This window comes from Carcharodon carcharias, chromosome 18 (genome assembly GCF_017639515.1).
Source record: "Carcharodon carcharias isolate sCarCar2 chromosome 18, sCarCar2.pri, whole genome shotgun sequence".
In the NCBI taxonomy this organism is placed as follows: Eukaryota; Metazoa; Chordata; class Chondrichthyes; order Lamniformes; family Lamnidae; genus Carcharodon; species Carcharodon carcharias.
Window position 1 is genome coordinate 77,881,819 of NC_054484.1, and position 13,799 is coordinate 77,895,617.

Sequence of the window (13,799 nt, forward strand, 5' to 3'; positions counted from 1 at the left end):
CTGCCTTGCCAAACAAATAGACATGGATGGAAGTGGCCAGGGAAGTCATCAGCTTGAGTGTGCTCCTTTCAGCCTAGAGATGGTACACCAAGTGGGATGGCATAACACTTCAGGTGCCAATCCTCACAACTCTGACTCACTCAGCATTTTCCTGCCATAGCACCCCTCAGGACAACACACCTTGCAGCTCCACTCATTCCTATCTCTCCAAGAAACTCACATGCCCATCTGAGCGGCCAAAACTCACACGTCCTCAGCCCATTGCCTGCTTACACCCATGCTTCAAAATGACCATCCACAAATGGTCCTTCCCTCGTCTACAAGACGTTACCAGCACTCACACCTCACTGCTTTCTCTCCTTGCAGAATAAGAGAACACACAACTGGGTGAGAGGCAGAGAAGTAGGGTGGAGATAGGCAGAGGACCTCCATGGACACCTTGTCAGCTATTGGCGATGCGTGTACACCTGGTCCACTGGCAAGGTGGTCTTGTTCCATTACGATACAGATATCAGCAGTGACCTGCCATGGGAACCTGAGTCTCCTGGGGCACTGGTATTCGGATGGGTTGAGAGGGCTGGTCCTCTGCCTGTGGACCCAGTGTTGAGGATTTCATCTCCTATCAGCTAGATCTTGGTGGTCATCTCTTCTGCCCTGTCGAGGGGCAAGTGGCTGAGAAGAAGGCAGCTGCTGCTGCTAAAGCAGTTGGCAATGGTGAGCCATCTGCTCTTGACTCTTAGCAGAGGTGGACAGTGGAGCAACCTCTTATGCTACTCTGAAGGCTGGTAGCAGAGACATGCAGCTGAATGTGGGTGAAGTGCTGGACAGCTGAGGTACCTTCCAAGCAGTTAACAATCAGCTGTCAAGCTGTTAGCACAATGACAGGAGGAATGCTTTGAATGTCACCCACTCACTTGGCCATAGTCAGAGTTCTTCAGTGTGACTGATCAAAGCCTACATAGCTTGTCAGTGTTACTAAGAAGTTCTTCCTACTGTGCGTTCACCTTCTCCAGCCTGCTGGATTGCAAACACAGTGTGGAACTCTTGCACTGTCAGGAAAGATGGAATCCATGCACAAAATCACCTTAAGTACTTCAATTGGCATTCCATCTCAGTCACGTGTGTTCCCCATTGCAGTCCTAACTCACCCTGGGAAAGCCGGAAGAGTGCAGGGTCCCATTGGGATCCTGACCTGATGTCATTTCCTGCAGTTTTCCTGCCCCCAGTCCCTGAACCCACCTCCAATAATCTGGGAAAATTTCACCCATTGCTAAAGAATTTCCTTGGGTTCATTGTTGTTTTAAATTGTCTTTAAAAAAAAATCATAAGCCAGTCAAGTTCCTCAATTACTAATTGGTTTGAGCAAAATGTTGCCAAGACAACAAAAACAAAATCAAGAGAGTCTATTTTTCATTTTCCTTAATAAATCAAATCAAATCACTATTCCTGATATTATAGTGTCAGTGTTACACTGTGAGGAAAAAAGGACTTGATTTTAACCCGGGCTTCGGGATCCAATTGGGACACAAGCCCGCACTTGTGGGAATCAACTCTGATTCCACTGGAGCTGGTCTCCCATTAGTTGCTTTCAGGTCCGCCATCAAATTAAGGACTGATTTCAAAAGACAATGTCCCTAAAAGTCTATGTCAATATATCCAAGGAACCATGAGACACAGTAGTCTACTTATAACAATTGGATCTACCTGACTCATTAATGTCAATCAGAAAAATAAGTGGAGTCTATTACACCAGATCTCTGCCACTAATTTGCTTGTCCCACTTTCCACTGATTGTACAAAATACCCACCCATTCTCAGGCCATTGGTTGCAAATGAGAAATTAAATAATCATATACCCCATTTTCCATCATGTCGCACTTAGACTGCTTGATCTTCTTGGCATTTAAAACAGACATCCAGCGCTCCTACTTGCGAGGTAGAAGGCCAAAAGTTCAAAAAGGCCAGCAACAACATTTGCACATTTGTTTAAATCTTATTTCTGACATTTTGGGAATATCTTTTGTTGTTGCTACTTTGATATCTGTCTCTGCCAATCATCCTTAGGATGCCATTTTTCCTCCTACCATTTACATAGGGCACAATGAGTTTCCCATTGAAAAATCCCCTGTAACCACTTTTTGGGAAAAACTTAGCAGCAATGGAGGGATGCCGGGCTGATCAGGCAGCACAGGAGGCACATGTTACTTGCCCATCAATATCGTCTGCAGACACACAAACCCAAATTATCAAAGAAGCAGTGTCTGTGGAGGCTTTTTTTAAGAAAGGAATCTGTTCCTTGTGCCAAAAACTGTAAGTGAACTTGCAGCCTATCTCCACCACTTCCAGTAGCTTTTGAGATCATAACTGCCATGAACTTGCATGCTATTGGGCCTCTCAAAAGTTCCCAGTGGAGATATCACTAGATTCACTGGTCAGCTGTGCACAGATACATAAAGCAGTTGATTGTGCAAGTAATTTCATCTTTTTCCCATATGAACAATTGGTAACAGGGCACTGTTATTTTCTAGAGGCAGGATTTCTGAAGGGACAAGGGGGTGCAAATTGCATCCATTTGGACTTATGTGCTTCCTTGCTCAAAGCATGATCCGTCTTAAAGGATTACACTCTATCAATGTGCAGCTCTTTTTTAACCAGCAACAAGATACAATGCAAATGAATTCTTGCTTTCCTGTGAGTTGCCACAAGTTCACTATACCAACACCTTTCAACCCAGAAAGAGTTTATGGGAGATCATGGCTGTTCTCTGCAGCTGTGTCTTCCAGTACATCAGTTGAGCCCAATGGAATGCGCATGTTGACCACTCCCTAAAGCTGCAGGCACAAACGTGGTAGCAGGAATTTTCTGCACAAGGCGTGTATGAAAGGGTGCATTAAATTGAAGAAAAACTGCTAACAATAAAAAAAACTTACCAGCAATAAGGTAATCCAGTTAGACAACCCAAAAACAGCAAGCCTCACTGAAATGCAAGCTAACTTTTAAGTACTTGGCTTCTTGAACAAATGTAATGTAAGCCTCTCAGCATGCATTTTACACAGGTACTTAATGAATCAAAAAAGCAAGCTGCAAATTGGCTAAAGGATTCTGGAGTTGGATCACTTTGTATAATTTTTAAGGGCCAAATGAGGTCAACACACATCCAAAATGCTGCCAGAGAATCTTTTAAAGTTTTGTTCCTGATGAATTAGGAATTCAGCATCATATGCACTAAGATATGCTAATTCATAGAAACAAAGGAACATATGAATCACCATTCAATTAAATCACAGCTGACCTATGACCTGCCCCAAATACCTCAAACCTTTAGATAACAAAAATCTATTAGTCTTGGATTTAAATTTATAATCGATGTAAGATCAAGTGCGAAATGTGGAAGAGAATGCCAAATTTTTACTACCTTTCATGTATAATTGTGTAAAACGTGATGCAAGCATTGCTTGCAAGACCAACATTTGTTGTTTATTCCAAATTGCCCTTGAGAAGATGGTGGTGAACTACCTTGAACTGATTCAGTCCATCTGGTGTAAGTACACTTACAGAACTTCTGATGGGACCAAGCTAAATAAGCATGGTTTGAGTTTAAGCAGATATTTCTGAAATATCTGGCTTTAAATTTTAGGCCTAGGTTCTTTGTCCTAGATTTCTCAACCAGCAGAAATAGTGTCCCTTCAACTATCCCATCTGTTCCCTTTAGTATCTTAAAAATGTTAATCAAATCAACCCTAGTTTGTGTAATTTCTCCTTGTAATTTAACCCTTGGAGTTCAGGTATCATAATCCAAGCCCATTATATCCTTCTTAAGGGGCTGCCCAGAACTGCTCACAATACTCTAGGTGTGGCCTGACCAGGACTTTGTATAGCCTGGAGCATCTTGCATTCTATTCCTCAGCATTCCTTTAGATTTTTCATTCTTTTCTGTGCTTGTTCATGATATCTTAACGATCCATGTGCCTGGACCTGCAAGTTAGTCTCTTTGTACCTCTATTATTTCCAGCTTTTCACCATTTAGAAAGTGACCTGTTCCATCCTTTTTAGGTCTAAAGTGGATGACCTCATATTTGCTTACACTGTCATGCATTTGTCACAGTTATGCCCATTCACTTAATCTAGCAATATCCCTTTGTAATTTTATGCTTGCATTTACATTGTTTAAAAATGCCGCCTATCTTTGTGCCATCGGCAAATTTGGATATGTGACTTTGTATCCCATCATACAGCCATGGGGTCATAGAGTAATTACAGCACAGGAAGAAGCCAGTTGACCCATTAATTCTATGTTGGCTCTCTGTAGAGCAATCAAGTGCATCTAAATTCCCTATTCTACCCCCATAGGCCTGCTAGTTTATTTCCCTCACGTCCATCCAATTTCTATTTGAAATCATTGATCAGCTCTGCTTCCACAGCCCTCATAGGCAGGAAGTGTCATATCATTACCACTCACTGCATAAAAAATGTTCTTTCTCACATCCTCCTTTTGCCCAAAATCTTAAATCTGCGTCTCTTAATCATTGTACCATCAGCTAATAGGAACAGCTTTCCTTTGTCTGCCTTATCTAAACCTGTCATAATATTGTACACCTCTATCAAATATCTCCTCAACCTTCTTGGTTAAAAATGTAAAATTTGCTAAAAATACATAAATGGAAAAATGTTCCATTCTGTATATTACCACTGTAAAGAGAAAGTTCTGCAAAATAATTAAAATACATGAGCCTAATTTAATGTTCAACATACCAAACAAAAACTTATGAGATACTCTGACCTGAATTGTACTGGCTTACAATTTGTCAGCTATTTAGTGTCTCCTTAATGACCAATTCAAACCACCCTTCCACCTCACTATTCCCCATTACAACCATAGTATATATATTTTAGTTGTTCCTTTTGTTGTTGTCACATGAAAATGCATTTTAAGTTATTATGGATCATCTGCATTGTAGTGTAATGGGATCTGTTGGTACCTGTTTCTCGTCCTCAGGCATTGAAAGGCTAAGCACGGTGGATATCATGTGATCTACCAGAATCTGGTCCAGTCCATCTTTCCGTGGTTTAGGAATTAGTTCACTTGGAGGAGTTAAACTTTCTTTTGTTGCAACAACCTGTGCGTAACAACAGAGATTGCTGTTGATATGAAGTGTTTGATAGCCATTTCAGAGCACTAGCTGCTTTTGTTATATTCTTCTATAGTTAGAGAACAAAGAGAACAAAGAAAAGTACAGCACAGGAACAGGCCCTTCGGCCCTCCAAGCCTGCGCCGATCATATTGCCCTTCAACTAAAACATTTTGCACTTCCAGGATCCGTATCCCTCTATTCCCATCCTATTCATGTATTGTCAAGCTGCCTCTTAAACACCTGCTTCCACCACCTCCTCTGGCAGCGGATTCCAGACACACACTACTCTCTGCATAAAAAACTTGCCCCGCACATCTCCTCTATAGTTTTCTCCTCTCACCTTAAATCTATGTCCCCTAGTAATTGACTCTTCCACCCTGGGAAAAAGCTTCTGACTATCTACTCTGTCCATGCCACTCATAATTTTGTAAACTTCTTTCAAGTCGCCCCTCAATCTCCATTGCTCTAGTGAGAACAATCCGAGTTTCTCCAACCTCTCCTCATAGCTAATAACCTCCAGACCAGGCAGCATCCTAGGAAACCTCCTCTGCATCCTCTCCAATGCCTCCATATCCTTCTGGTAATGTGGTGACCAGAATTGCATGCAATATTCCATGTGTGGCCTAACAAGTGTTCCAAGTGTGGTTCTATACAGCTGCAGCATGACTTCCCAGCTTTTATACTCAATACCCCTGCCAATGAAGGCAAGCATGCCATATGCCTTCCTGACTACCTTATCCACCTGCGTTGCCACTTTCAGTGACCTGTGGACCTGTACACCCAGATCCCTTTGCCCGTCGATGCACTTAGCGGTTCTGCAAGTTACTGTATAATTCCTACCTGTATTAGAACTTCCAAAATGCATTACCTCACATTTGTCCAGATTAAACTCCATCTGCCATTTCTCCACCCAAGTCTCCTTCCGATCTATGTCCCGTTGTATCCTTTGACAATCTGCAACTCCTCCAGCCTTAGTATCGTCTGCAAACTTACTAATTAGCCCAGTTACATTTTTCTCCAAATCATTTATGTATACTACAAACAGCAAAGGTCCCAGCACTGATCCCTGTGGAGTTCCATTAGTCACAGCTCTCCATTCAGAAAAGCACCCTTCTACTGCTACCCTCTGTCTTAAGACCAAGCCAATTCTGTATCCATCTTGCCAGCTTACCTCTGATCCCGTGTGACTTTACATTCTGTACCAGTCTGCCATGAGGGACCTTGTCAAAGGCCTTACTGAAATCCATGTATATAACATCCACTGCCCTTCCATCGTCGATCATCTTCGTCACTTCCTCGAAAAACTCGATCAAGTTAGTGAGACACGACTTCCCCTTCACAAAATCATGCTGCTTCTCACTAATACGCCCATTTGCTTCCAAATGGGAGTAAATCCTGTCACGAAGAACCTTCTCCAATAATTTCCCTACCACTGATGTAAGGCTCACTGGCTTGTAATTTCCTGGATTATCCCTGCTACCCTTCTTAAACAATGGAACAACATTGGCCATTCTCCAATCCTCTGGGACCTCACCCGTAGCCAGTGAGGATACAAAGATTTCTGTCAAGGCCAGTGCCAGTGCTAGTTGAAGCAAACTATCACATAAACAATTTTAGTCATTAGTCTAATTATAATGACGTTTGTATTACATTATCAAATAGAAGCAATAATAGAGACACATCTGTTGTACTCTAAGGCAACAATATTTGATCTCTTGGTATCCTGGTGTCAGCAATTCAACACCTGATCAAGCAACAGTTGTGAAGCCTCTGCAACTGGGAATGAGGGTATGAGAGCAATTCAAAGGAGCTACAGAAATTAGTCCTAAATATCATGTTGTTCCCTCAGACTTATGCATTACTCAGTATCAGTTCCTCAGATTGGCAAATATGCCACAGGTGATTTTCTCTCATTTATTGTGGGGAGTACTGTTTAGAATTGTGTGGTGTCAATGGAATGTTCCTTCTCAACACTAAAAGTGAGTGTAGGGCTGCAGGCAATGGCATAATGGTATTGTCACTGGACTATTATTCCAGAGACCCAGGGACCCAGGTTTGAATCTCACCATGGCAGATGGTGAAATTTAAGTTCAATAAAAATCTGGAATTAAAAGTCTGGTGATGACCACAAAACCAATGTCGATTGTCATAAGAAACCCATCTGGTTCACTAATGTCCTTTAGGGAAGGAAATCTGCTGTTCTTACCTGGTCTGGCCTAAATGTAACTCCAGAACCACAGCCATGTAGTTGACTCTTAATTGCTCTCTGAACAAGAAAAATTAGGGATGGGGCCTAGCCAGCAACACCCACATCCCATGAATGAATAAAAAATATGATGTGAACATTGCTGGCAAGACCAACATTGATTGTTTATCCAAATTGCCCTTGAGAAGGTGGTGGTGAGCTACCTTCTTGAACTGCTTCAAGTGTAGGTACACTCACAGTGCCTCTGTTGGGACCAAGCTAAATAAGATAAAAGCAAAAAACTGCAGATGCTGGAAACCCAAAACAAAAACAAAAATACCTGGAAAAACTCAGCAGTTCTGGCTGCATCTGCGGAGAGGAGCACAGTTAACGTTTTGAGTCCGAACGACCCTTCAACAGAACTAAGTAAAAATAGAAGAGAAGTGAAATATAAACTGGTTTAAGGGGGGGGGGGGGGTGGGACAAGTACAGCTGGATAGAGGGCCAGTGATAGGTGGAGATAACCAAAAGATGGCACAGACAAAAGGACAAAGAGGTGATGAATATCACCACCTTCAACACTCTTTGTCCTTTTGTCTGTGACATCTTTTGGTTATCTCCACCTATCACTGGCCCTCTATCCAGCTCTACTTGTCCCACCCCCCCACCCTCCGAAACCAGATTATATTTCACCTCTCTTCTATTTTTACTTAGTTCTGTTGAAGGGTCATTCGGACTCGAAACGTTAACTGTGTTCCTCTCCGCAGATGCTGTCAGACCTGCTGAGTTTTTCCAGGCATTTTTGTTTTTGTTTTCCAAGCTAAGTAAGCATGGTTTGAGTATTCATGTTTAGAACTGTACCATTGTGCAGTGATGGAATGGGAAACTACTTCCTTCTGGACTGCTGCTAAAATACTGTCAGCACTGCTGTGGTAGGTATCATAAAAAACAGAAATCTTTTTAACAGAAGAAATTAAGGCACACCATTAACTTATACTTTTAAAGGGATTTAACCATGTAGTAACTCAGGGATGAAGAGGTCACTGGCATTAACGCAAAACCAAAATGCATGTTACTAAAGTGCTAATGTCAATGCTAAAGAGCAAATAACACTTCTGAGCCTCCAGTTGGCTCAGCTGCTACAGCTGTAACTCACAGTAACACTAACTGTTCAGTGCAGTGTAAAGGAGTATTGCCTGTACATCAGGCAAAACTGACTAATAACAAAAATGCTGTTTCAAAGAACAGGCCTTTTTTTTTTACATGATTTATGCATGTGGAATACATGGGCATAATCCAATATCACAGCCAGCATTCCCTTAAAGAAATCCCTTCCTGTACTCTTCCTTCACAACCAAGTGCAAATGAAAACAAAGATAAAGATTGCATTTGGTTACTGCAATTAAGTATTCGCTAATAAATAAACCTTAGTTTGCAATAAAGCTACCAATGCCTGGATATTGAAATGAATACCTAGACAGAAAAGAATTAAATTAAGAATAGTATAGTATAAAATGTTAACCGAGGACCACATACAAACCTGCTCCAGTATACAGTGTAATACTAAAGGCACAGAGACACTCTCCAGGGGCACTAGGCTCATCAGATCATTATAATATCTCATATCCATCAGTGCAGTAGAAGCATCTATTTTAAAAAACATTAAAACATAATGGTTTAACCTTTTCTTGTGTGTATGTAATACATGGTTACATTGGCTAATTGAAAAAATTACTTAGAACCATATGACATTACGTATTTGGATCACTAAAAATCCAATTGTAAATTTCCTCATGAAATGCTGCTAATGCAAATGAAAGCAGTGGAAATTCAGGCTAAAGCCTGTTTTTTGACAACAAATTGGATAAAGAAAGAAAGCAGCAGGTACAAGTTGGGAGAATGATGTCAGGCTGGAAGGTGGTATTCAATGAGGTGTTGGAATTTTTAACTATCCTCATCTAATCTGCAGTAATGATCTAGATACAGAAACTGAATATAAACTGGTCAAGTTTGCAGATATGTCAGGTGATTGCAAGTGTCCAATGTGAAATGAATTCGAGCTGTCTCAACTTAGCTCCTGATAGGCATTGGCATAAAATTGGCAGAATTGGCCATCTCATACAAAGAAGCTACAAAATGACTCTCAAGGGAAAATATTTCATACTAGTATAACAATAGGTGATGATATTCACGAACATTGCTGCTACTTTCCTTGGTGTTCTCAGGAAGTAACCAAGTTGCTGCAGTGCATCCTGTGGATCATATGTACTGCAACCACAGTGGTGAAGGGGATGGATATTAAATACCCCCTCCAGTGGCAAGGCCATTTATTATGAAATTCCATATCTTCCGGAGACTTTTGCACAGCTTTGTTATCATTGCTAAAAAATATTAGAAGTCATTTATCATAGAATCAATGATTGCCATTTTGCTACATTTAATCCAGGTTTCATGTCTTCACCACTTAGACTTAAAAATAATGTCCAAAGCAGCCAAGAATTGGCATTACTGACTTCATAACATGCTGCAGAAGACTGATACTCTTATATGACGTTTTAAGTCTGTAGGAATCAATCCCCATCTAGAATGCAAAATAACAATGATCTTTGAGGCAAAGGAATAGAAAAGAAAGACTTTTCAGCAAAATACCTGAAGGTCAAGCAGAATTTTGCCTTCATTGGACGAGTTCGGCAAGGGCGGTCGGGAAGCCGACCACCACCTGCAATCGGGGCACGACTGCGATTTCACACTGGCGGGCCAATTAAGTAAGGCCCACCCAGCATGAAACACAGCTTGTCACTGGCCGGAAAGGGCTGAGCGGGGGCGGGGGCCTGTCAGCCGCCAGGTCCAATGGCGAACCGGCGGTCTGTTTAAATATGGCACAGGCAGCCCCAGAAGGGCTGCCAGGGAAGGACATCTGTCTGCTGTTGTAAAGATGGACTTGAGTGCAAAGGCTAGGTGGGAGGGCATGTCAGGTGGGCACTCAGCCCCCCATTTACTGACGAGTGCCTCGCTGCCCTCCTGGAGGAGGTGGCTACCAGCAGGGGCATCCTTGTCCCCAGAGATGGGAGGAGGCGGCCACCGCACCTCACAAAGAAGGCTGGAGGAGGTGGCAGCCTGTGTGAGCAACCACAATGTGATGCAGCGCACCTGGGTGCAGTGCTGAAAGTGCTTCAATGACCTGCTACTCTCACGAAGAGTGAGTACTGTATTGGCATGGGTCTGTGTGTTCAATCGTTTTCGGCTGGCCATCCTCCCATAGAGCTCAGGGGTGTTAGAGTCTGTGTGCCAACTGTCAATCACACCGGTGCTGGCCAAGGGGCTGAGCCCTGGCTGTTTTGATGAGTGCCTTGCAGCTCAAGGGCGATGACGTGGATGTGCCCAGCAAGGTGCTCCTCAGCTGAGGTTGGCCAGGCTGCAATGGCTAATCCATGCTCTTCTGTCCTTTCAGAAGAAGACATCCCATAACAATATTGAGAGGTCACAGACTGGCAGAGGGCCCCCACACTCCTCATTCTCTCCTGGTACGAGCAGGAGGCCTTGGAGCTCGAGGAGTGCCGTGCATCTCGGACAAGCATCCGCGGTGAGACTGGGGAGCCAGACGAAATTAAGAATGCAGCGGACTGAATTAAGAATTTTGGCTTCTGCAACCATTCTAGTGTAGTCTCTTCAATGATGTGAGCTTCAAACCTGGAGTCTCCATTGGTCATTGGAAGACAAGGGCACCATGCTGCAGATCTCCGTTGTCTCACCAGGGTGCCTGGCATGCACAGTGACAGTGTGATGACTTTAACTAATGACATGTCCTTCTCCCTTTTAGGTTCGCCAGCAGGCATTCACTCTCCAGACCCTGAAGGGCCACCCCTGACCCTGGGGGACCGCCATGCACCTGCATCACACCCACTGTCTGAAGCAGGCACCAGCGCAGATACCAGCGCCTCAGTAGGCATTATTTTGGTGGCTAGTATCTGGGTGTACATTGGTGTGGGCACTTCACACTTGCTTCAGCAGAGGCAAAGAGTGCCCAGGGCACTGGCAGTTGGAGGACCGCTGAAGACCAGTTAAAGGCAAACGATGAGCCTCTGGAGTTTATCATTAGGCAGCAGATGCTGGAGGATTTGAAAGAGATCCAGGGGAGTATGCATGTCATGGTCTCTGTTGTGGATGAGTCTCTGCGGAGATTGAGCACTGCGTTGACTCTCATGACTGAGCGCAATGCCTCCTCCATGGGGACAGTGGCAACTCTCATGGAGAGGCTGCTCCAAGGACAGAATAAGGGGTTCCTGGGGTTGCGTTCTGACCTGTAAGCCCTCACACAGGCATTGACCTCAGCTGGTCAGTGTCCATGTGTGAGATGGATGGGGCACCCAGTATCCCAGCTAGATTCCAGTCCATCAATGGCGAGCAGGGAGGTCCACAGTGACCTCATGTTGGCGCACGAGCTGCCTAACATCTCTGCGGGCTCCTCTCACGGCACTCTGGATGATGGTAGCAGCTCGTCCACCCCTCTGCCAGTGACTGTGATATCTGCTGAGGCTGCGGTGACCGGGGAGATGCCAGCCATGGCACTGGCCACTCCCTCCCAGGCGGGGCCAGCATGGGCTCCACCAGCCAGCAGACGACAGCCAAGTTCACCAAGGCCAACAAGACAGTACAATCAACAGGCTGTCCCCAAAGCTGGTGCCAGCAAGTGGAGAGCACCTAGACGTAGCATCAGTAAAGGTATGTTTAAAGCACCTAAAGCACAAGAGGAACTGGTCACGGGTGATTTTTTGTTCTCCCATTTTGTTTTTCTTTTTTTAATGGTGTGACTACCAACACTTTTTTTCCCGTTCAAGACTATGTGAGTTCCAACATAAAATTACATTTGCTTTTGTGTTATTAGCCTGAGTATGCTTCATTTGTTTTGTTCATGCAGGGTAGGCCAGTATGTAATGCTGGACGTGAGTGGCTCAAAACTTTATTACACAGGCACTGAGTGTATCTTGGGGGACAAGGAAAGGTTCATTTCTGCGATCCAAGATGGAAGCGGCAGCCCTGGCATGAGGTGGTAGTTCTTATTTGGCAGCCTAGTTGAAGGAGCATTGGTGTTCCTGCCTCCCTGGAGGTTACCAAGGTCTGGCTCCACACTCTCAGCATTCTCCTCACCGCTGCTCTTCTGACTCACTACTGGATTCATCCTCTGTGCCCTGTGCAGCTGCGTCAAGATCTCTTCCTCCTTGCCAGTGCCAGATTGTGGAGAGTGCAGCATGCAACCACTATCCATGATAGTGGAGTGCTGCAGTAGAGTACTTAAATTGGAGCTTGGTGACTGAGGAAGTTCGGTGAGGAGGGAACGAGGTGATCCTTTGAGTACGGTGGGTACGGTCGGGTAAGTATTTACTACTTTTATCGCTTATAGTTTTTAAGGTCTTATTTTGTGGTTCATTGTTTGTAAGGGCTACATTCTGCAACAACGAGGTGCAGGGAAGATGGGCCCTAGAGTAATTGATGTTATTTGATATTAAGCATCTTCCAAAAGCTTTAATTTAACTTAAAGGGGTAAGTAATGGCAGGAGAGCTCAAAGCCATGGTGTGCTCCTCATGCTCTATGTGGGAAGCCAAGAACATTTCCAGTGCCCGGGGCCAGCATGTGTGCGGGAAATGTCTCCAGCTGCAGCTCCTGGAAGCCCAGGTTTCAGAGCTGGAGCGCCGGCTGGGGACACTGTGGAGTATCTGCGAGGCAGAGAGTATCGCGGATAGCACATATAGAGAAGTGGTCACACCGCAGGCTAAGAGTCCACAGGCAGGAAGGGAATGGTTGACCACCAGGCAGAGCAAGAGGACTAGGCAGGCAGTGCAGGAATCTCCTGTGGCTATTCCCCTGCAATCCGCCTTGGGTACTGTTGGGGGGGAATGGCCTCTCAGGGGAAAGCAGCAACAGCTAAATTTGTTGCACCATGGTTGGCTCTGCTGCACAGGGGAGAAGTAAAAAGTGTGAGAATGCTATAGTTATTGGGGATTCAATTGTAAGGGGAATAGATAGGCATTTCTGTGGCCGCAAACGAAACTCCAGAATGGCATGTTGCCTCCCTGGTGCTAAGGTCAAGGATGTCTCAGAGCAGCTACAGGACATTCTGAAGGGGGAGGGTGAACAGCTGGTGGTCGTGGTACACATTGGTGCAAATGACATAGGTGAAACAAGGGATGAGGTCCTAAAAGCAGAATATAGTGAGATAGGAAGTAAGTTGAAAAGTAGGACCTCAAAGGCAGTGATCTCAGGATTACTACCAGTGCCAAATGCTAGTCAGAGTAGAAATAGCAGGATATATTGGATGAATTCGTGGCTGAAGAGATGGTGTGAGCGGGAGAGTTTCAGATTCCTGGGACATTGGAGCCGGTTCTGGGGGGAGGTGGGACCAGTATAAACTGGACGGGTTACACCTAGACAGGACAGGGCCTGACGTCCCAGGGGGAATATTTGCTAGAGTGGTTGGGGAGGG

The 13,799-nt window shown here is 44.4% G+C and overlaps 1 protein-coding gene across 1 annotated transcript in view; it reads right to left on the reverse strand.

The window, feature by feature from the left end:
• The window catches only part of spag17 (sperm associated antigen 17), a 327,444-nt gene that overhangs the window by 248,387 nt on the left and 65,258 nt on the right, over positions 1-13,799 (reverse strand). Inside the window, exons 12-13 of the mRNA XM_041210903.1 lie at positions 8,858-8,964; positions 4,980-5,117 (exon numbers count right to left, since the gene is read on the reverse strand). Of these exons, the coding sequence (XP_041066837.1) occupies positions 4,980-5,117; positions 8,858-8,964 (245 nt within the window). The remainder of the gene's footprint in view (positions 1-4,979; positions 5,118-8,857; positions 8,965-13,799) is intronic.